Source organism: Xiphophorus hellerii, chromosome 3 (assembly GCF_003331165.1).
Source record: "Xiphophorus hellerii strain 12219 chromosome 3, Xiphophorus_hellerii-4.1, whole genome shotgun sequence".
Taxonomy (NCBI): Eukaryota; Metazoa; Chordata; class Actinopteri; order Cyprinodontiformes; family Poeciliidae; genus Xiphophorus; species Xiphophorus hellerii.
Genome location: NC_045674.1, coordinates 29,989,531 through 30,012,923, shown reverse-complemented (window position 1 = coordinate 30,012,923; position 23,393 = coordinate 29,989,531). Strand labels below are relative to the sequence as shown.

The window sequence follows — 23,393 nt, the reverse complement described above, 5'->3', positions numbered from 1 at the left end:
ATTCTTGCATTTATAAGCAGAAATGTCCCATGATATATTTTTCATGGGACATTTTTACATTTGTTTTTGATAAATTGGAATATTAGAATAAAGTTTATTTTGTTGACTTGAATTACTAAATGAAACATTTATGAAATACACTCAGACTGATGCTGTATGGGGCTTAATGCTAATAAACACATTTAATATTAGAATAGCTATGAATCTATTAAAAACCTGGGCACAAATTTTGAATCATAACTCGATCATGCTGGAAACTTCATATTGCTAACACACAATCCAATATGGCCAGGAGCTTTTCTATAATGGAGAAATCAAAATACCTGTTAGTCTATAACTCCTTGTGTATTCTATAATACACACTTGCACCACCATATGTCAGCTAAGGAGTTGAGGCTACAAGAGCAATTTAGATATAGTTTTCAGTTTACAAAAAAAAGTAATTAGAATTCCCCACTATTCTGATTTTCAGAGACTATTCAAATCCACTGTTTTTAAACTCTAAAGTATTCAAATTTGGAGATTTTGTGTAATTCAAAACTTTCACAAACAATTTATAAAGCAAAACAAAATTAACTACTGGGAAAAACTTAAAAAAAAAAAAAGTGCTTATACTACAACAAAACAAATGTGCGCTACAGAGAGTGGATTTATGGAATAGCTTAAGTAAGGTATTAAAGTCTGCAAAATTTTAACAAAAAATCTAAAGCTAATACATATTTTTAAAACATGCAGTTGAATAACATACACACCTAATATTGTAAATAGCACAGAATGAGTGGTATATAATCTAATTTACTGTATTTTGCACCAATTCTGTTTGTAACAGCATGCAGGAAAATAAAGGTTTTACTACATTTTGAGCAATTTGTAACGTTTTTCTTCTTTGTTCATTTTTTTTTCTTTGATTTGCTCAAATAATAAAAAAAATATATATACCAAAAATTTAAGAAATGCCTTTTCATTCAGAAATGTGAGCTTGCTGAAACTTGAATATGTTCAGAAGGCCATTTTAATCTGACAAACAAGCCTCATCAGAACATGCTCTAACTGAATATGACGTTATGGACACTCTGGAAGAAAGTGAATCTGGTTATTCCTATATAATATGGAAGCATTTAGTATTTACTACATTTTTAAAACTTATTTCACATAAATATTATGCAGTCATACAGTGTAAATGTAAACCAAACCTTCCTGAATCTTGTCACACTGATGAGGAATCCTGCAGCTCAGTCTGAGCCTGTGTAATCGCCAGGTCAGGATAATGTACTATAATACTTACATTTATAAGTGTATGTATGAATGCAAAAATTATACACAGTTATTTTAACTAGAACAAGTAGATAAATGTTCCACTAAATGAGCTCTCAGATTTCTAATCTCTAATTAGAAAAGAGATATCTAATATCTCTTTTTTCTTAAGCTTGTCAGGACTTGTTCACTACTGAAACCAGTCCAGGGGATTTTAGGGATTTTTAAATAATGACTTAATGCCATTAGTCATCAGTCATGGTTTCCTGTCACAAGCATCGTCACAGTCTGTAAAATAAACTATCTGATCCTGAAAAGGTACTTCATAAATTCTGTAGGTAGTTCTTTTTTTCCAGGTTTCAGGGAATAAAGGTTTACCTGAACTGTAAGGTTTATTTCATAGCATATATGAGGAGCACTTAAGATAAAAAAAAAAAAAACAACAACAAAAAAAAGACGTAACTGAATACCTGCTGTGAAGACAAACAAACGCCTTTTTTGGACTGCAAAAATCCTCATCACATCCTAATCAGAGCATCCATCTTTGGAGGTTTGTAGCTTTCCAACTTATAAGGAATGATTGTTGTAAATTGATAAAACTGAGATCAGGGTTCTGTGATGAACACTTGCCTTAAAGATTTTTCACTGCTTTCACTGCAAAAACATTAAATCTTACCAAGTATTTATGGTGCAAATGTCCTAGTAAACTTGAAATAAGACGAAATTAACTAACAAGTTACTTTTCAGCAAAGATGCAAGAGCTTGTTTTAAGTCAATAATTCCTTAATATTGATGAAAAAGTAATTATTCCATTGGAAGATCATTTCACTTAAAGTATGGGGAAAATGTGATGTTATACTGTAAGTGAAATAATCTGCCAGTGGAATTTGTACTTTTTCATCAATATTAAAACATTATTGACTTAAAACTTGCTGGAAAGTTACTTGTTAGTCAATGTTGCCTTATTTCAAGTGTACTAACATATTTGCACTAAAAAGAGACAAAAATACTTGGTGAGATTTTGTGTTTTTGCAGTGTTGATGGTACACTGAGTGTTCCTCCCAGACCCCATTTGGAAGACCTGCTTTTTGGTCAAGCTTCATCTTCCTGTCTGATATCCTGAGATATTCCTTCAAACTTGCCAGTTAATGTTTCTTCCTCATGATACTGATGATCTATATTGTGGAGCGCTCCAGTCCGTCCTGCAGCCAAACAGCCTCACAACAGGATGTTCCCACTTCCTGGCCTCACAGTTGGGATGGTGGTCTCATGCTTCCAATGGTTCTTTTTCTTCTAAATGTAAGGACGGTCACTACAGCCAAACGCCTCTAGAGTTCCAGGACATGTCTTTAAATATTAAGGTCTTTGTCTCTATGTGCGTTTTCTAACTGCGATGTAGATTTGTATGTAATTTCTAGAATAATGGCTTCTTCCTCGCTGAGTGGCCTTCCAGCCCATCTTGGTGCAGAACTGATTTCACTGTGCAGTCGCTCTTTCACCAACTTCAGTCAGCCTCTTCACAGGCTCTTTTGCTTATTTTTCTTCAAAAGCTGACTCACACATTTTGCAACAAAACACTGACACCTTAGTAAAATGGGGAATATTTCCACACTGTCTATATTTTATCTTGGTGTATAAAAATGCTTTAAAAAAAATCTCAATTTTGATTAAATGACATACATTTTGGTAAAAAAGAAAAGAAAAAGGTTTACTCAGATTTAATTTCAAACATTGTGAAAAAAATATCACAAAATGTATGTTAGCACTAAATATTAAAGATTGTGTTTATCTTTTTACCCCGAGTGTACTAGAAAAAGTCCCTATGCCGGCAATTTCTGCTTTTAAAAATCAGTGAAATTGTTTATTTTATAAGTATAACCCTAACCCTCGCTAAAGTCAAAACAAATTAACGGTTCACCACCTCATCAGAAGACCAAAATGAATGTGATTTTCACATGATGGAGGTAGGTTTACCTACAGATGACCACTGTATGTAAACTTCTGAACGGCACTGCTAAGGTGTGAGTCTCCTAGATTTCCAGTAATACAGTCATGCACTTTCTTGTTTTCAGAGGAATGCTGGGCGTTTCCCGGTGTTTACGTAAGACCTTTTCTCATGCGGTTGCATCACTCCCGATCCTAACCAGGCCTGAGTCGCTTTTCTGCTGTTCAGAAACGTCGGTGCGCCTCTGAGGCCACCCGGCTTGTTTTGTTTCAGTGTCGCCCATCTGCTCGTCCCCTTTGGAAATGTGCTTTTGTAAGAGATCTCTCCCCCTCCGGAAAGTGTGTGTGTGTGTGTGTGTGTGTGCGCGCACTGGGACTAAAGAGGAGCCGCGTTTTAAATTCCAATCAACACCACTGTCACTCTCTCCTCACACTTTACCGCAACTGACTCGGATTCAGTATTTACTCTGCGAGTGTTAATGAGAGACCTGTGTGGGATGGTAGTGGAAAGTTACAGTCATGTCCTTGAAGAATAAAGATTTCTGACATACTTACCTGTCTTTCTCTCTAAATATATCAGTTCTGAACTGAATCTTTACTTCTGCTTAAGGTAAAAATGATTTATACAATATGCTTTTATGACCTTTTAGCTACCATGAAAATTGTTCACCTCCTTAAATAGCTACCATCCAGCTGGCCCATCATGGGTGTGGGAAGAGCTCAGAGCCACATAGCATGTTATGTCTTCCCAGGGCCAGGAATGTAACACCTGGAAATTAGTCATCGGCTTTTGGCCACTTTTACGAAAGGGTGGGTCACATTCACAGCACTTACCTAAAGGACATAACAATCACAAAGATGTCAGAGCTAAAAAGAATGTTTATGAAGAGTGAAGAACAGATGATAATGTTAAAAGTTGAAATAACTGTGAATAATGCAAAATTGCAGAGCAGGAAGAATTGGTCAGTTTGTCCTCCTGGTTTCACACCAGAGAAGAGTTTAATAACGGCATCCGTGTGTCGAGGAATAGATGGTGTGCACAGTGCAACCAATAATTCTACTATTGTTAGACAGCTTTTCAATATCACTTCAGTGAAATGTGACTATGAATGTTACACAAGAGAGCTAAAAAGGCACAACATATGGCTTTCATAATATAGGAAATTATATTCCCAGGACTCTCCATCTGTACATTTATGGATTATTTGCAATTATTTCAGACTGCCTCCGTAGTTTTAGTTATTCTCACAGATATTAATGCTTTATTGGCTTCGCCCTTTCAAAATAAAGGAAAAATTTGAGACTTAGTAAAAATAATAATAAAATAATTACTGCACTTTGATTATGTAACACATTTCTTTTTTTTGCTGTGTTAATTTCCTCAGTTATTTTTACTGTATTCTATGTGCTAATCCTCTCCACTTTAGCGTTTTCAACTGAAATCTAACATGAGAACTGTTGCCATTACAGAAAGATTTGTGTTCAACACTTAGCCATTGTTCCGGTGTGCAGAAGCTGCTTCTCTGTGTGTCTGTGCATGTGCATACAAGACATGGCTCACGGACAGTAAAACCCACCTAACTGGTTTCTAAAGCTCTTATAGTGGAGTCCCTATGGGTTGGAGTTTCACCCTTCCCTGACCACGGTTTATTTAGAAAGTAGACACATATTTTCCCCCTTATTTTCTTCCTCTTCTTTTGCTCCTGTCTCTGCACATTGCAGCCAAAATTATCTGATCCGTCCTTAAATAGGTTACAAGCTTGAAATCTTTGCTCAAGGGGAAATCATGTGACAAGGCAAAAATAGCGTCACTCTCTCCCTTTGGAAACCAACCAGAATGCAAAAATAGTAGTTTCTATTAGAAAAGTACCATAGCTGTGTCTTGTGTTCCAGTTTGTGGTGCCCTCTACGTCTTGAGCAAATACCTGTTGGTTTCAAAAACACAAGACTTTTTAGATGATTATCATAATTATTTACTACTTAAGATATTCTATTAGTTTGTGTCTGCTAGTTCTATTTATTTTCCTGCACCAAAGTTCTGATTCAGAGAATGTGATTTAGAACTTTGAAGGGGTTAAAAAGTAATAGGTTTGGGTTTTCTTGTTGCAAGAAAACCGCAATAGGGGGAGTACAGTTTTCCGTGTTTCACAGAATCACAGCAAAGGATGGCCATAGTAAGAATTATTTCCAAACTGTTTTTAAAATGAAGCTAACAGGGGATGTACAAGACAACTACAACTCCCACAAACCGTCACGTTTGGTCGCCCTGGTAACGTTTGACGTCAGACCTCATTTGCCTCGGCGCTACTGTGGCCGTGTCTTGGACCGGTGTGATTGGGAGGAAACCCCGTTGACTGAACTCATTCGGACAGGCTGAGAGAATCAGCTGCACCTTGGTACGCCGACATCTGCTAAAATTCAGGTATGAAACAACTGCGGCTTTAGAAAATGTATCTTCGGTTTGATATATTGTATATGTACTTTTTAAAAATGAGTGTAAATAAATAACTGGCGGTCGAAGAAGCCCATTGTCTGCGGGTTACTGGCAGGACTGGGTGTAGCGGGGACGCTCATCAAACTACAGAACAAAGGCTAGCTTAGCTAACGTTTCAGTTCGGGATGTGTCTAATGGCTGATTTTCTAACTGAAAATAGAAAGGCGTGTCAGTTCAGAGTAGTGTAAAATCCTGCTTGATACAAATGTTGTACATGTTACCTGAAACTGTGCCGTAGATAGCCGATAAGGCAAATGAGGGCTTGCTGGAAATGGCATTGTGGCAGTGAACTATTAGCTAGAGCCGATATCTATATGACATCTTGCAAATATGGTCAATTTACATTGTTATACTCCTTCGTTTGTGACAAAGTAGTTTCCGTTTTTTTCCCCCCCAAGTGATTTATTTTTAGGTACTAAAAAAACAAACGAGTTAAGTAAACGTAACATTTCCAAGTGGGCAGTTTGCCTGGCCACATTGTTAAATGTTATGTTCAATTTGCTGCAAGAACGGTTTTCATTTTACCGTTATTACGTTTGGAAAAGCTGTCTAACTTGGAAAGCGTCTTTTTCAGGAAATAGTTGGCGCCATAGTAGAAAGTCGTCGGTCACGAGGGCCTAGCCTGTAGCTAGTTGCACTTTTTAACGGGGCTGTTTCTGTAGAGGGAATATGCTATCCTCTTCACCAGTTGCACATTTGCTTTAATGTCTGCCACAACGTGTCGTCTTAACAAAGTCTTCAAACGAACTTTTCGTATTTTAGCTTCCGCTTGTCGGACAAGCTACAGGTACAGGGATGGGTGTGGTGAGTGTGAATGAGAGAAAAGGAGGGGGCCACATTAACGCTGAAGGCTAGAAAAGCCTTACTGAATGGAGTGACACTACTGTAATTGCAACATTATTTTTTTAGGTGTTTTTTTTTTGTCTTGGAAACGCTCATTTGTTGCGAATGTGGGTGGATTAGCAACATTTTAATAAGGAGTGGCTGACAAAACGAGCTTAAAGGCGAAGGTTTGTGAAATGGCCTTTGGAATGATACAGAGATCATCCATTAAGGTCAAATATCCATAAAATTACCCCCCTGTTAACCCAAAGAAAATATTTAGCACAAAAATACCATAATTCTACAGATTTTTAGGTTTTACCACAGATCATTCAACAAATATACTTCAACTATTCTACCTTTTCATTAGTTAATATATTTAGTGCATTTTAGTGTTTTTAAAAAACGTAGTTCAACCCCATTAGCAGATATCTTAAAGTTCATTATTGACATAAAATATGTAATTATCACAGCGATCATAGTTTAATATATATATATATATATATATATATATAATTATAGTTATCAGGGTTTTTTTTCTTTTCAAGAATTCTGTTTGCAACAACATCAGCCATGCTTTTAAATGTGCCCTAACCTGCCAGCAGTTAGAAAGTCAAACATTATTGAGCAAATTTATGGGTGTATTTTTATTTTTTGGTAAACGTATTTTCTCTCAAATCTGCCTCGATATCAGTTTGCTTCATTAAAAGAGAAATTGGCCTTGCCAGGTTGCAAAAGCATAAATCCAGTGACTGGAACCACAATGGCAGCTACATAATAGCCTAACAGCTCATTATTTTTTACATTTTTTGCTATAGCCAAGAAAATGCCAGTCGTCACAGGTACACTGCCAGTCTGTTCGTGTTCAAACCTTTACACTCCTTGCCCACATAGTTGAGGTATTTAACAAGTTTCCCTCTGTTTGGAACACCGGGAACATTACCACTTAATAATGGTTTAGACAGAACTTTGTGTGGAACTAAATCTGGATGGATTTTATTTTTGGCATACATTCTTCCACCAATTTTTTTTTTCCTTACCATTTTGTGATGGGTCAGCAATATGAAAACTTAGTTAAAACCTTGCTTGTCATTTCTTGTAAGAATGAATACAGTTATTAGGCTTTTATTGTACTGATAAGAATTCCATTGTGTATTTTTGTGCATTAAGTCCAGTCAGGACAGACAAGGATTTTAATAGTTCAGCATTGTGATACATGGATTTAAAAAAATGGAGGGCAAACACTAGCTTGAACCTTTAGCTGCTTATTGATCAGAAAAGTGTTGTATTCCACTCTAAACTATTTTAGCAGTTTTTCTCTATTCTCTAATGTTAGCTTGGTAATAGTTAGTCAGGGTATTTGCTCCGGTAGCCAACCATTAGTGGGCTGCTTCATAGACATGCTACTGCTAGTTAAAAATTGCACTTTTAAAACGGTTATTTTTTATAAGAATGATGGATGGCACTCATTAGGGTCCATGCTGTCAGTGCAGAATGTCTTAATGAAGTGCAGCTAGCAGTGCTGCACTGCAGCCTTACAGTTTCTCCAGCTGTCTATTTAATTTTTAATCTACCTTTGTGTGACTACTTTGTCTTTTGCTCCCTGCCCCTGCAGTGAGCAGCCATGAGCGAATCATCTCAGAAGGAACTGGTACAAAAGGCCAAGCTGGCCGAGCAGGCCGAGCGCTACGACGACATGGCTGCCGCCATGAAATCGGTGACGGAGGAGGGCGAGGAGCTGACGAACGAGGAGCGCAACCTGCTGTCGGTGGCCTATAAAAACGTGGTGGGTGCCCGGCGCTCGTCTTGGCGCGTGGTGTCCAGCATCGAGCAGAAAGCAGATGCCAGCGAGGGCAGACAAGCCAAGGTCAAAGAGTACCGGGAGAAAATCGAGGGAGAGCTGAAAGAAATCTGCAATGACGTTCTGGTGAGTTTGGATCTGTCCGTCTTATTCTTTATCGCCTCCCTTTTGTTGGCTTCATATGAGGACACAAAAAGTCCTGTTTCTTCCTTTAAAAAGAGAGCAACATGCTTGCATATTATTTTTGTCATTGGGTTTAATCTTTAAATTTGATCACTTTCATATTAGGTTTGTTAAATAGGATTCCAAAGAGCCAGTTACCGAAAAAGTTGGTCAATATTGTAATTCAAGCCTGGTTTGTTAACAAAACCAAATTGTTTCCTGAAAAAGCTGATCGGTAAATATGTTTAATATTTCTTACCCAGGTTCCTCTGTTCTATGTGACGTAGCAGATGTGTAAGTCTATTAAGAAGGCTCGACTTAACAATACTAATGCTCCAAGTGAGTCATCTCTCCTGCAGTTGTATGTACCACTGTTGTAACAAAGCAGAAGCTTTAAAGTTTATTTTTAATAATTTACCAATCTATATATTTTTTTTCAGTTGACATGAGGATGTGTAACATGCTATACAATAGTTAATCAGTTACCTGTAGTGGTTGGCATGAGGTAGTGTTATACCACAAAATGTTTTGATAACTTACCATTTAATATTTAGCTTTGGTTGAATCAGTTTTACTACTTGTTAAATTCCAATCACCTTAAGACCACTTTATTTGTTAAATTAGTGTTTATAATTTTGTGCCAATATAAACCTCTTCATCGTTGCACAGGGCTTCAGCATGTTATCTGCCCAGCGATGACTCAAAGTCTTAATCCTATAATGACTGAAGCTGACCCTCCAGTATTGTGCATCACTTGCAGCCTTATGGAGAGTAAAAGAGACAGATTGTATTGATAGAGGAAGAGGAGTTGAGTTTAAGTTTTGTCCAGTCAAAACTAAAGGACTTTATTTATGCTTTGATTTTTACAGGAGAAAATGTTTTAAAGTCATAAAAAATGATGAAGTATGCATTTACCTATCTACCTTTTATATTGTTCCCACCTTGAGATTCTATTCAACAGTAGTAACAGCACTGTTATAATGCTGCTTTAAATCAACATAGAGGGTGTGGCAGCTTTTTGTCCTGCTGGGCTCCCCCTACTGTTCCTGAATGCAACAGCATTGTTTTTAAAATATTTTGAATAAGCTTTGCACATGGAAATATATTTGAGATTTCTTTTTATCTTATCAAAATACATCACCTTGTTTTTTAATAGACAAGAACAAAACTTTATACAATTAAAGCTCCAATAATTACTACTCTGACAGCAACATGTCATTTCTTTTCAGCCACTGTTGGATAATAACATATTTATGGTCTCATGCGTTTCCATTTTAGTCTTAAATCCATTATACTGCGTGAATAAAATGCTTACATTTAATATTTTATGCAGCTGTCAGTTTTATTCTGAGGTGAATGGGAATAAAATCAGTTTTTCTCCTACCTGAGATGCTATTTAGAGGTCTGTTTAAGTTTTAACTACAATTTTATTAGCTGGGCTTGTGGAATCTAATGGTCACTATGCTGCACTGCTGTCACGTTCTGCTCTCACAGATCAATAAACCACTGGCTTGCACAAGTTTTCCTATTCTAAATGACATGAATTGGATTTTCCGTTGACCCCAAAAAGCCATGTGAGACCTTTGCATGATGAAACTCCTACTTGCCTATAAAAGGTTTTTCTGTTTTTAAATTGTGCAGAAACACCATCCCCACTTCAGTGTAATTTTCTTCTGCTCTGTACTGCCATAGTGATATCCTGATTTTAGCTGTGCCCTTGCCAGTGGCCTAGTTCTACATTCACATCCCACAGGGCTTCTGCTATCTTTCACATTGGTTTAAGAGCATTCAGTAAATGCATGCTCTCATTAGCCTTGTTTATCCCTTTATTCTTTTAATATGCAAATGAGCTGTATTCAAAGAGGGTCTTGAGAACTTTAAAAACGGCCCATTGTCTTCCAGTCGATTTGGATTTGAGCGGCGATCACACATTGTAATTTATTTTGTAGGATCATAAATGAAGGTCTTTTGCTTCTCTCTAACAGGAGAATCCATAGATTTATGCCATCATGTCATAAGTTTCATAATCAAGAGTTCTAACAGCAGGTTATCATTGCTCACAATGAGATGGCTGGCTTTCCTTCAGCTAGCGCTCAGGTTAGCAACCAGAGCAGATTATCAAGTGGTGCATACTTGTGTCATAGAGAGCCAAGCTGGTGTCTATGTGACCTACTTCCTCATCAGTTCAGCTGCCTGCTTCCTCTCTCTACTCACACCAGCTTCCATCCATACTCCTAGTATCCCTTCATCTCTTCAGATCACTCCTCTCCCCTAATGCACCCCCGCCCATATGCTATCATGCTATCACATCCACTTAGGTCCGACCCCCTCTGTGGTCCCTGAAGCATCTGTGATGTAGCCTGGCCAATTTTTCAGGCCTGGAGGTTAATTAGACATGCCTAGCTTATTTCTACCACTGATTTATGTCCGAAACCTATGGATTGGAAAATCTGTTTACTTGCACAAGTTGAACAACCAACAGTGTGTTTGGGAGGAACAAGTGGACGTAAAATTTAGAGGGTAGATGAATACAAACTTGAAAAAATATAACTACTTTTTTGGTTTTGTTTTCAAGGGTCTTTTGGACAAGTTCCTCATCCCCAAAGCAGAGGCAGCAGAGAGCAAAGTATTTTATTTGAAAATGAAAGGAGACTACTTCCGCTACTTGGCTGAGGTGGCGACAGGAGACGAGAAGGATGGTACGCCTCTGTTCACTTCTGCTATCTGCAACATTGCTGATGTGTCACAGTGAGACTACTGTCATTCACAGCAAAACAATTCCCAGGGTAAACACTACTACAGTTTGTTTACCCTGGTGATGATGTCTTACAATTGCTGTATTTAAGGTGTTTTAAGACTTTCTGGTCTGGCCTTTATCAATACTTTTTTTAGATATTCTGCAACACACAACTGTTTTTAGTTCAAACTGCATCATGGAACGAAGCATCAAAGCAGCAGGTTCATAGACAGGAAGTCAAAGCACTTTACATTACAGAAACAACATGTTGCTTAGAAATTGATCTGTTCTGGGTAGTTCATAAAAGGTTCGTACGGTATTAGACTAAAAAATAAACAAGTAAAATAAGCAGCCGAACATGGCAATGTGCAATACACACTAACTGCTACTTTGCTGCAGCATGTGCAGTCCTGTTTGCTAAAACTTGCAGCCTTTAATTTAAATGATATATGTGAAAAACCTGATCCTCGTATGTGTTTAACACAGAAAAGATTGGACGAATCCTCCAAACCTTCTCCAATGTTTGCTACAGAACTTTTTTTGTTTGCTTTATATTCCTTTATGCTAACATGTCTTATAAATTACTAAATAATATTCACTGTTATATATAGGTTAGTATTACAGAGGCAGTGTCTGAAAGCTTTAAAAATTATTGCCTCTCAAAATAAATCAAAATCGAGTTTAAATTCGTTGAGTAGAACTTATGCTCAGTATACCCAAATTAATGTATATCCAATTATCCAATTGCATTATAGAATGCTTAAAATTAGGTCCTGTGCTCAGATGATTGTTCTGTTTTCTCATATTTTTTGTCATTATTATTTCAGGCATCATCAAAGATTCACAGAAGGCTTACCAACAGGCCTTCGACATCAGCAAAGCAGAGATGCAGCCGACTCACCCGATACGCCTCGGACTAGCCCTTAATTTCTCTGTGTTCTTCTACGAGATCCTCAATTCCCCCGAAGAGGCTTGCAAGCTAGCCAAGCAGGTAATTCAATACTCAAGGACGCAGACGCTTTGTATTCAATGCGGTTAATTGCAGATCACCAACAAACACACACTTATCCTTTCATTTTCAAATGTGATGGAGTGAGGGATGGACAGACATCCCTCTCTCCAGAAATATTCTCCGGCTTTTTCTTGAGGCATCTCAAATTGTTCCCAAGAACACAAAGTTTATATATGACTGGTGAATGGATTGACCTTCTGAATAGGCAGACATGAAAGACGAATCACATCATCTTATTATACCTCTAAAAATGGGCTTTTTATATCTTCCAGGCCTTCGACGATGCCATTGCAGAGCTTGACACACTGAGTGAAGAATCGTACAAAGACAGTACACTAATCATGCAGCTATTGAGAGACAACTTGACAGTAAGTTTCCCTTTTTATTTTTTTTTATTATTTTGTGCAATCAAATTTTTTGGCACTGGAGAAAATTGGATGAGCAAAGCAAAGAGTTGAGCGATTCAAAAGTTTGATCATCTCCTTCCTCAGCTTTGGACTTCTGACAACGCAGTCGAGGGAGAGGAATCAGAGGAGCCCAAAGAATGAGCCTCACCCTCAGTCATCCCCGTCTGCCTGACATCATCCAAAGTCCTCTTTATTGTGATCAGCACTTCGACCACCTCATCCATGACATCCAGTTTGATCCTTTGTTTCTCTATCTAGGTCATCCCTCTCTTTTTGGTTGCTGTTGTTCTGCAGTAAGTGCAGATACACAGGTAGGGGCTTTAAAGTGTGGTGGGAGGGTTCATGCATGTTTTGGGGTTGGGTTGCCTGCTGACCTTTTTCCAGGGTCTAAGCATTTTTGGGGGTTTTCCAGTCCTGAGACGTGCAACAAGCAGTTTTAAAAGCCACAAAAAAGAATTACTGTGTGTGTCCTAAATATAAAAGGTGCTGTTTATATGCAGCCACATCTTTTGATGATCAATTAGTGGTTGCTCAATACCAACCTGCCTGCTTGTACCTGACTTGGCAGAAGGAGGAATTACAGCAAAGGCAGACACAATGATGACATAATGGGGGAGAGCTGGTGATGAAGGGGCAGATTTTTACACAGGTTACATTCCATAAACTGTTATCAATCTTCTACTGTCTTTTTTTTTTTTTCTTTTGTTGGGGGGGCTGCTTTTGTATGTCTATGTATCCATTACGAGGTATAGAAAATTAAAAGAACAAGAGCACAAGCTTGTACTGTTGCTGTTTTTGTATGAGCACCTCAGTAAGTATAAAAAAAATCCCACTTTTTATATAATTAAAAGTTTTTGAAAATAAGTTTCTTTTTTTTTTTTTTCCAGTTCTTGCATAAAGTTGGTCAAAGGGTAGTCTGGAGAAGTAAACGGTTGTTGTTGGCGGGTTAGCTTTGTCTCTTTGGAGTTTTCATACTAAACACTTGAGCGTAACTGTCATTTGGGGGTAATGCATAATTTCATTTAAGTAAAATAAACAATTTAAAAGGTTTAACTTGTCCTTTGTTTTCCTTACTTAAATATATAGTAATCTTCAGTGTTCTGCCATGACTCATGACATGTTTCAAAGTCATCTGCAAGCTCAGCATTTAAGCATGGTCACCTAAAAGTTCAGTTTGGCTAAACATAGTAATCTGGATAAGGTTTTAAGATTTTAATTTCTTGTAGAAAACAGGACATGCATTTAATTTTTTTAAATTACCTTGTATGGCTTATTTAAAACCTATAAGTTTTAAATAAGCCATACTGTAAATGTTAATTTAGTTTTGATTTAATGTTAAATTATTAAATGTAGCAAGCTAATCCTGTCTTCTTTTTTTTTTTGCTTTTGGTTCTCTTCTAAACATCAACAGTTGAAATACATCAGACAATGGATGAAAAGCTTTGCAATTTGTTGTTCTGAATAAGATTGTTTTCACTGTGGTTTGTTCCAAAAGGGGAAATCTCCACATTCTTTACTGCCATGAATGGAGAGTCAGCTACCCATAAACTACCGTTTGGGTGCGTCTTCCACTCTAACGGCTCTACTTGATCACAGGGCAGATTCAACACAAGAATGCTGAAGGCCTACTGTGCTGTATTACTATGACCTAATACTCAATTTAAGTAAGATGGCCTCTGTATTCCTTCTTAGTAAACGTACTTATTATTTAGGATCATTTAAAATATAAGGAATCTTCATTGTTGTAAACGTCGAAATGGCTAAAAAATTAGTGTTCCATTCAAGAAGTCGAAAACTAAGTGTTGGTGCGATTTAGCACCCCCTGCAGTCCTTATGATGATATTACAGATGTTCACTCCCTTGCAGGCTCTACAACTCGGAAATGTTTGTAGAGCCCGCACAGAAAGTACAATCTTTACAAACGTTTTGCTTAATGAAATAAATACAATGCATTTAAATGTTTAACTTAGAAGAAGCGGACTGCTCTGTTCTGTTTAAGCAGTCCTGTCAAGGTTCCTATATTCAGATTCTACTAATTGGATGATGTTTTTGTTAAAACATGGTCCAAATATGCACTAATGATATGTGAACTGTTACGTGTTAAAATAGCAATCAAAAGTTTTATAAGTTTTTAGAAATCAAACATGTCTGAGATGGAAGTTCCCTGTACAGGGAAGCTGCAAGGATTTGAGGTATTAAAGATGGATTAGTGAAGTGCAGGCATGGGAAGAAGAAAGTACTTCATCTTCCAAGTCTGGTGTTTTTTATATCAGAGCATAATAAACAAAATTTAGTCTTTAAAGTTCTACATATTTTAAAGTAAAAGGAATCACACAACAGCTTCCACAATGCCATCACTTGCTAGTAAACAATAAAGCACTTTATTGTTCCATTTAGGTAGATTTATGGCTCTCTTTATGCACTGTTCTCTTAAGGTTCTGTAATAGCAATTAAATCATTTTGAGGTCTGGATTTTGTCTGGACCTTTGCAATATTTCTTTTTCAGCCATAGTTCATAGTTCTTTGACAGCAAGGTCTCCAGGTCCTGCATCATTCTTCTAGCAACCCCTCCAAAAAGCCATATTTGTTTTGTCACTTTCTTCCTGTCCTGTCAAAGCTAGAATTTATGGATAAAAACTCATCGTTTCCCTGGGCTCGTCTTAAGCTCTAATTTTCAGAGAAACTGGGTTTACATTTTTCAAATGACGTATAGTTAATTCTTAGTAAGAGTATTCATTTAAATTCTCTACACGTTATTTTACTCATAAACATAAAATATCGCGAGATATGTGACGTTAACCACGGTTAGTGCACGCGCCGGCGTTTCGACTGGAATCTGGAAACAGCCTCCCCCGTCCTTCCTTTCATTCTTGTAATCCGTCTGCGTAGGGTGTGCTCCGGAGCTAGCCTCGGCACACATTTTATTATTATGAAACAAACCAAAAGCTAGTGAGCACCCGCAGACATATTTTTATAAGAAAACCTAATATCGGTGAAGCAGGATTTGATTTGCTAACCAAGCAACGCGAAGAAGACGCTGCCTTCGGAAAAGAACGAAAGACGGAACGACGAAAACGCTGTTAGCTACGTTACTAGCGTCATTGTTGAGAGCGCGGCTAATTAACGATAGCCTGTTAGTCCCCCCTCTCACATTTAAAGAAGTCTTACTAATAGTAAGTTAATTGTCGCTGTTTGTGTCTTGTTGTATCGATAGTTTAGCACTCTTTGTGATTTTGAAGTAGCTAAAATTCTCAAATTGTTACATTTAAGCCATATCGGGTAGGCCGCACTCCGACATTTTGCTACATAGCCGAGCTACATAGCCCACGTTGTTAGCAGTTAACGGTTTTTTTCTGTCTCTTCTCTTTTTATTTGCCAAAACAGAGTGAAGAAAACGTATTTAGCTGTCCTGACAGCCACCATTGCGCGTCGAACTCAAACAGCTATCTGATTGAAAACAAACGTCGCCCGACATGAATCCCAGCGCGCCTAGCTACCCCATGGCCTCGCTCTACGTAGGAGACCTGCACCCAGATGTTACCGAGGCCATGCTCTACGAGAAATTCAGCCCGGCCGGACCCATCCTGTCGATCAGAGTGTGCAGAGACATGATCACCCGCCGTTCGCTGGGATATGCGTATGTTAACTTCCAACAACCAGCTGATGGTAGGATATAGTTACAAAGATATGTCACTCGTACTTAATATACGACAGGATGCCTAAGGTTATTTTGTTTTTAAAAAACGTTTCTAGCTGAAAGGGCTTTGGACACGATGAACTTCGATGTGATTAAGGGCAGGCCTCTCCGCATCATGTGGTCCCAGCGTGACCCCTCCTTGAGGAAGAGCGGGGTGGGAAACATCTTCATCAAAAACCTCGACAAGTCCATTGATAACAAGGCCCTTTATGACACCTTCTCTGCGTTTGGAAACATCCTCTCTTGCAAGGTAAGACAGCGACAGATCTATTCTGTGTTAATGCACGAGTTAGGATTTCACAAGATTTAAGCTAGTTTGTAATGCTTGGCCTGCATGGTGTGTGTGTGTTTCAATGTTTTTTTTAACATCCTCAAATCTGTCCTTTCTAAGGTGGTTTGTGATGAAAATGGCTCAAAAGGTTACGGTTTTGTGCACTTTGAGACCCACGAAGCAGCTGAGCGTGCCATTGAGAAAATGAACGGCATGTTGCTCAATGACAGAAAAGTGTAAGTGGTGGAGATTGTTACACTTTTGTTTTTAAAATGTGTGAGGGGAATGTGTTTAACAAACATTTTGACGCCTAACTCGAAGCGCTATTTTTGTGTTTTCCTGCATTTTGTCAACCAGCGTCCCGTAAACTCGAAACATTTACGAATAAAGTATCTCTAAAATACAGAGAATTGGTACATTTTGAATTTGATTCTTAAGAAAAATCAACCATAATTTGGATGTAACCACGTTGATGCAGTCTGTATTTGTATACTCCTGCTGTTTTATATCAAAGTGTGTGATTTAAGCATACTTTTGTCATTTTTTTTAATAGATTTGTCGGCCGCTTCAAGTCGCGCAAAGAGAGGGAGGCTGAGCTGGGGGCACGTGCCAGAGAGTTTACCAACGTTTACATCAAAAACTTCGGGGAGGACATGGATGACGAGAAGCTGAAGGAGTTATTTAGTAAATATGGTGAGACGTCAAGATTTCAGATGCCGACGATTGCAAGTCGCCAGCTATCGGGTATGAAGTGGCTGGGTAAATGTGTTGATTAGCCTGCCTGTTTCCGAAGGTCCTGCGCTCAGCATCCGGGTTATGACAGACGATGGCGGCAAGTCCAAGGGATTCGGCTTTGTCAGCTTTGAGAGACACGAAGACGCTCAGAAGGTTAGCATAGGTTTCATGTCTTTTTTTATTATTATTATTATTTTTTATCAAACTTCAGTTTCACATTTGCCATTTGAATTTGAATCTGAATGTGTGTCGGCTCCATTTCTGGTGGCTTTGTAGGCCGTGGACGACATGAACGGCAAAGAACTGAATGGCCGACAGGTGTATGTGGGCCGCGCGCAGAAGAAGGGCGAGCGCCAGAATGAACTTAAACGCAAATTTGAGCAGATGAAGCAAGATCGCATGACCAGATACCAGGTTGGTGTTCGTTCCGTGATGGTTAAACAGTTAACATGTTACAGGGTTTGATAGAGATATGAGTCTAGAAAATAAAAAAGTAAAAATTACTCAAGTAGTTAGTGAGATGAGACAATATGGCACCGTAAGCTAACCTTGGCTGTAACCTCTATTTAATGTCACAAATGTGGTTCCTTTATCTGTATGTGTGGATAATAACTAGCTGCAGAGATAAACTTTTTAGGACCCAATACTGTGTAAGGCTGTAAGTAAAACAAGGACATAAATATTAATTGGATTGAAAAATAATTTATTATTTTGACTATTTCTACCAAAATGCATCTGTGTATTTGTAGATACATATAATTTTTTTTTTACACATAGAGTGTACTTGATACTTTGACCATCTGTCGAGGCTGAATATACATCTTATGAATCCACATCTTGTACTCACAGGAGTACACTTACAACCTTTGATTTGGTAATACAGTCATAAGATCCAGTGAATCATTTACAAACTGATAAAGGTCTGCATTGTTTGAGCAGTATGGCAGCTCAACTGCAAACCCCACTGCTTCATAGAGAAGGCAAGATAAATGTAATTGAATTGAATTGTTTGATTAGAACAGTGTTTTCCTTATTCAGAGAACAGAAACGTCTGAATAACTTATTGAGCGTACTGTACTACTTGAGAACCAGGACCAATTGGAATGTATGTGTGATTGAACTTTTTTCTTTATAAAGACTTTTGTTGTGAATTGGCTCTATATAAATTTAATAGAATTAATCAACATTATCGCAATATACAGCAATTAGCACAATAACTAAATTTCATCCTTTGTCCTAAGTAAGCACAATAAAAAAAAACACAACAGCATTTATAGATTTATTAAAATAAAAACAAACTTAACAGAATAAAAGACTGAAACAATCTAAAATTGGTATACAAGATTGAATAAAGATTGGTTTTATAGCATCAATATTCAGTCACATTTCAGAATCGTAGCTATTTAAATTCCACTGAAGTTGGGCTTTATTTTGTTTCATTTCTCTTTTCCCAGGGTGTCAACCTGTACGTTAAAAACCTCGACGACGGCCTAGATGACGAGCGTCTGCGCAAGGAGTTCTCCCCGTTCGGGACCATCACCAGTGCGAAGGTAAAGCCAATCTTCTATTTCAGACAAAACGTCTCAGCCGGTGGTCTGAAAACGCAACAGATGTCTTCCACTCTTGCTTTAGGTGATGATGGAGGGCGGCCGCAGCAAAGGTTTCGGCTTTGTGTGCTTCTCGTCACCAGAAGAGGCCACTAAAGCCGTAACGGAGATGAATGGGCGCATCGTGGCCACGAAGCCTCTGTATGTGGCACTGGCTCAGCGGAAGGAAGAGCGCCAGGCCCACCTGACCAATCAGTACATGCAGAGGATGGCCACGGTCCGGGCCGTGCCCAACCCTGTCCTCAACCCCTACCAGCCCGCTCCACCCTCAGGCTACTTCATGGCAGCTATTCCACAGGTGAACCCCCCAAGCAGCTGATTAACATTGTTTGCTAATATTCCATTAGTGCTTTTATGTGGATTTGTATTTAACAATACATGTTGGTGTTGTTAGGCTCAGAACCGCGCTGCATATTACTCCGCCAACCAGTTGGCCCAGCTCCGCCCGGGTCCTCGCTGGGCCGCTCAGGGAGTGCGACCTCAGCGTAAGTCGTTTCTCCTATGTTCCTTTAAAGCTGCAGTATGTAACTTATCGATAAGTTAAGGAGGAGACCCTCCTCCTGGCTGTGATTGTATTTTGTAGTCAACACTGGGAGAAGACGGCTTGCGTTTTTTTTTCACAGATTTTTCCATACGTGCGTCACAATATAGTGACAGTTTTAACAAATATGTAAAAGAAATATATATTTTTTTATAAAACTTGCATACTGCAACTTCAACTCTTAAACATCCTGATGTTGGTGCATTAATTGTGTGGAATTTCGTCAGATTTCCAAAACATGCCCAACGCCATGCGTCCGTCAGCACCAAGGCCCCAGACCTTCAACACCATTCGTCCCACCACTACCACCAACACCCAGGTCCCGCGCATGATGGCCTCCCAGCGCATGCGTAAGGATTTCACGTCACAGCATCCTAACGAAGTGGTCGCTCTCTGTGGGCGTTTTTAACCAATCGTCTCTCTGGTTCTCCCCTCAGCCACCCAGGCCCTCGGCCAGCGCCCTGCCAGCGCTTCAGCCACTGCAGCCCCAGTCCGTGCCATGCCTGGGTACAAATATGCTGCTGGTGTGCGCAACCCACAGCAACACATGGCGTCCCAGCCACAAGTTGCCATGCAGCAAGTAAGAGGACCTTTTGCATTTACGTACAAATCAGTCGTTTCAAACAGAGATTCACTTTTTTTCACTTTTGATACCAATATCTGAGGTTTAGTGTCGTCTAGTCCAATACAGAATGACAGTGCTGGATTGACATGAGATGTGCTGAATTACAAATGTATTTGATAACTCTTCACCAGTACAACACACTTAAATACACCAATAGCTTCACGTTTATTTTTGTTTTCTTTATTTATTTTGAACATGATAGAAATATAAAATCACACACATGAGCAAGGAATGCAAAAGACACATTTTTGTACAATAATCTTAACTTGCTCAAAAAGGAGTAGGAAGAAGTAAGAAACCTATGAATTTCTACCCCATAAACGTATACAGTATTTCCAGATGGAGCCTCATTATTAAAAAAACAATTAAGAAAATGACACAAGTTAGTTAATTTTTCCATCTTATCTGGGTGTACATGTCTAAATACATATATAAGTAGAATTAGGGATTCAAAATTCATCCATACAACAGACTCATATGCTCTAGCCTCAATTTACATATTCACATTAGTGTTATTTCTAAACTGCTCAGAAAGTGGAATTAGGGATTCAAAATGTAATGTCAAATAAATTGAGAACCATAGAATTAAATAGAAAAGATCTGCCCTTATGGATTGGGGACATTGGCATTAAAACTCGATCTAGAAATATTTAATATCTGGACCCATACAGATACCTACGTTATTGGCACAGTTGGTGTAGACTGACGTCTTTCTGTCCCTCAGCCTGCTGTCCATGTCCAAGGACAGGAGCCCCTGACTGCTTCCATGCTGGCTGCTGCTCCTCCTCAGGAGCAGAAGCAGATGCTGGGTGAGTGAACCATCAGCTCTGATGGAGATTTCTGGGACTCTTTAAAACACCTTCAGTTGAGTTCTGTTTTATGACCCAGTTGGCTGCTTCCCTCCTCAGGTGAGCGTCTGTTCCCCCTGATCCAGAATATGCATCCCAGCCTGGCTGGCAAGATCACCGGTATGCTTCTGGAGATAGACAACTCTGAGCTGCTTCACATGCTTGAGTCACCTGAATCTCTGCGCTCCAAGGTTTGCTTCATCTTTTTTTTTTTTGTAATTATTTTTTTATTTAGAAAGACAGATTTCCATCACATTCGTTAATTACATCTTTACCCATTTAAGATCGTACATAAGTATACAACCTGAGAATCCAAGTGATTTTGTCCATACTGCCTTTCTGGTATTTTCTTTTACGGACTATTACTAATTTTCGTTGTGAACAATAACAAAAATGAACAGAATTGAACAATAACGGGGAATGCACCATCTCGTTGCTTCATCTTTAACATATTGACTTGTGTGGAAACACTACTTTTGCTTTGGGGTTCACACACATTTCTGTTTCAGGTGGATGAGGCTGTTGCTGTGCTCCAGGCCCACCAGGCCAAAGAGGCTGCGCAGAAGTCCACCACACCTGCCGGTGTTCCTAGCGTCTAAGGTGGGGACAATACACAGTTATACATTATGAACATTGTTCAAACTATTATCTGAAATATTTATTTAATTTTTTTTTTATCTTGCAGCTTGAGCATTTTGAAACCTGCTTCACCGATGGAAAAAGAGAAAAAAAACTTAAACATTGAAAAACCTAAAACTCAGAAAACATCGCAAAACGATAAATTATTTCTTAAAAAAAAAAGAAGAAATTGAATCTGCCAGGTCTAGAGATGGTTTGACTAGACCTTGATCATAAACAAAAATTAGTTAAAAAAAATAGCAAAATAGATAAAATTGAAAATTGTAATAAATTTGAATGCATTCCTCTGTTTTATGTCATTTTACTGTGTCAGTGCTCAAACTGTCGGCAATGTCAGGGAAATGGTTGCTGAGCAGTTTGAGGTGATTTGTATCGTAACCTACTGGCTGTAATAAAACGTCATTCGAAATTACACCTCCCTGTGTGGGATTTATTGTTAGCACGACTCTGATAAGAGAAACCACATTCCATTTGTCACACATCACGTCTTCAACGTTTCAGTTTCTCAGCAGCTTTCTCCACTAGGTGTCACTGTTGTGTCAGAGTCACAGGACTGACTCAATCCTTTTTGCCCTGACATTTATTAAAGCGTCGCAGTAAACCATCTGCCTCCGTTCTTGAGCATTACATTGAGACAAATCTGTCTTGAACACTACAACAGAATGTTCAAGTGGTTGAAAAACACCCTGTATTCTGTCACATGATGTCAAAATTCTGGTACAAGCAGTTTACTTGTTGGTTTTTCAGCTTAATTCGGAATTTCCTATTCAAGTACTGGGTTTCAAACATGTGACGGGATTTGAATGTAGTTAATGAGCTTTCTAAATATGCAGGCTTATACTTCATTTCCTCCTGAATCACTTGGACGCACAGAGCTTTCACATAATCCTTTCTATCTTGGATTGGATTTGGTGCTCTAAAACGGTCTTGTCTGCCTTCTCATTACCAAATTGTCTCATGTACTATCTGCCCATTTTGTACCAAACCAAATTAAAGGGGAAAAATTGTAAGTTCTTCAGTAAAAAGGTTATTGTGGAATCCCTTGTAGAATATAGCTAAATATATATGTTAAAAAAATCACCTTCAGTGGGTGCTTCCTACATAGTTATTGACTGGCCATAAAAATTAAATTTTACTCCTTTGTAATAACTAGAATAAGTTTGGAGTTGATGAATTTAAATCTGTCTTTATAAGAAATCCAATTCATATCCATAAATACAATCAAATCAAGTATAAAGTGCCTTGTGGCTAGATATACTATTGCATGAGCAAATTTTGCAACTGTTAGGGTGATTGTATATCAATATTTAGTCATTTCTAATGTCTGAGCTGGAAATTTATTCAAAAGTACGTTTTTGATCTTAAAAGGATATTAAATATTTGAAAGAAAAGTAAGCAAAAAGTCCTCGTAGCTGCACAGCATCCAAAAAAGCTTCAGTGAAAGAAATTATGAACCTCTACGTGTAAACCGGTCCATCAGATGCGACTGATAATATTACGGAAATGAAAGAGTGAAAAAAAGGGAAAATGTTACTTGAAGTAGTAATTGTTAAATAATGTGACCCATATTAAAATCAAGCATAATATCCTGCCAAACTGAAGTAAATTCATTTTTGGTTCACTAAAGCAAGCTACATATAAAGGCGAAATGCAAAACAAATAAGCAAATAAACAGAAATACAACAATAATCCAACTTGTGCAATAGGCTATAAAAAGCTTAATGATGCTGTGTGGACATTGTTGACCCCGCCAAATAACATTCTATCCTGGATCCTCTATCCAAAAGCATAGAGTTG

General features: G+C 38.3%; 2 protein-coding genes across 5 annotated transcripts; both read left to right on the top strand.

Annotated features, from left to right (window-relative positions):
• Positions 1-5,481: 5,481 nt before the first annotated feature.
• On the top strand, positions 5,482-13,683 carry LOC116716934 (14-3-3 protein zeta/delta-like). Its single transcript, XM_032557927.1, has 6 exons — positions 5,482-5,620; positions 8,130-8,441; positions 11,053-11,176; positions 12,042-12,205; positions 12,499-12,594; positions 12,718-13,683. Exons 2-6 carry the CDS (start codon positions 8,139-8,141, stop codon positions 12,772-12,774), a joined length of 744 nt encoding a protein of 247 aa, XP_032413818.1. The 5' UTR covers positions 5,482-5,620; positions 8,130-8,138; the 3' UTR covers positions 12,775-13,683.
• A 1,807-nt stretch (positions 13,684-15,490) lies between these two features.
• LOC116716933 (polyadenylate-binding protein 1A) lies at positions 15,491-22,008 on the top strand. 4 transcript variants are annotated; one of them, XM_032557924.1, is made up of 16 exons: positions 15,491-15,806; positions 16,018-16,299; positions 16,387-16,580; positions 16,722-16,837; positions 17,155-17,294; positions 17,395-17,489; positions 17,613-17,750; positions 18,791-18,886; positions 18,969-19,241; positions 19,338-19,428; positions 19,712-19,834; positions 19,922-20,064; positions 20,834-20,918; positions 21,018-21,148; positions 21,467-21,557; positions 21,643-22,008. In XM_032557924.1, exons 2-15 carry the CDS (start codon positions 16,107-16,109, stop codon positions 21,554-21,556), a joined length of 1,908 nt encoding a protein of 635 aa, XP_032413815.1. In that variant the 5' UTR covers positions 15,491-15,806; positions 16,018-16,106; the 3' UTR covers position 21,557; positions 21,643-22,008. The 4 variants fall into 4 exon arrangements, with proteins under 4 accessions (XP_032413815.1, XP_032413814.1, XP_032413816.1 ...); XM_032557923.1 differs by having other exon boundaries at positions 16,013-16,299; XM_032557925.1 differs by having other exon boundaries at positions 15,491-15,912.
• Positions 22,009-23,393: the final 1,385 nt, after the last annotated feature.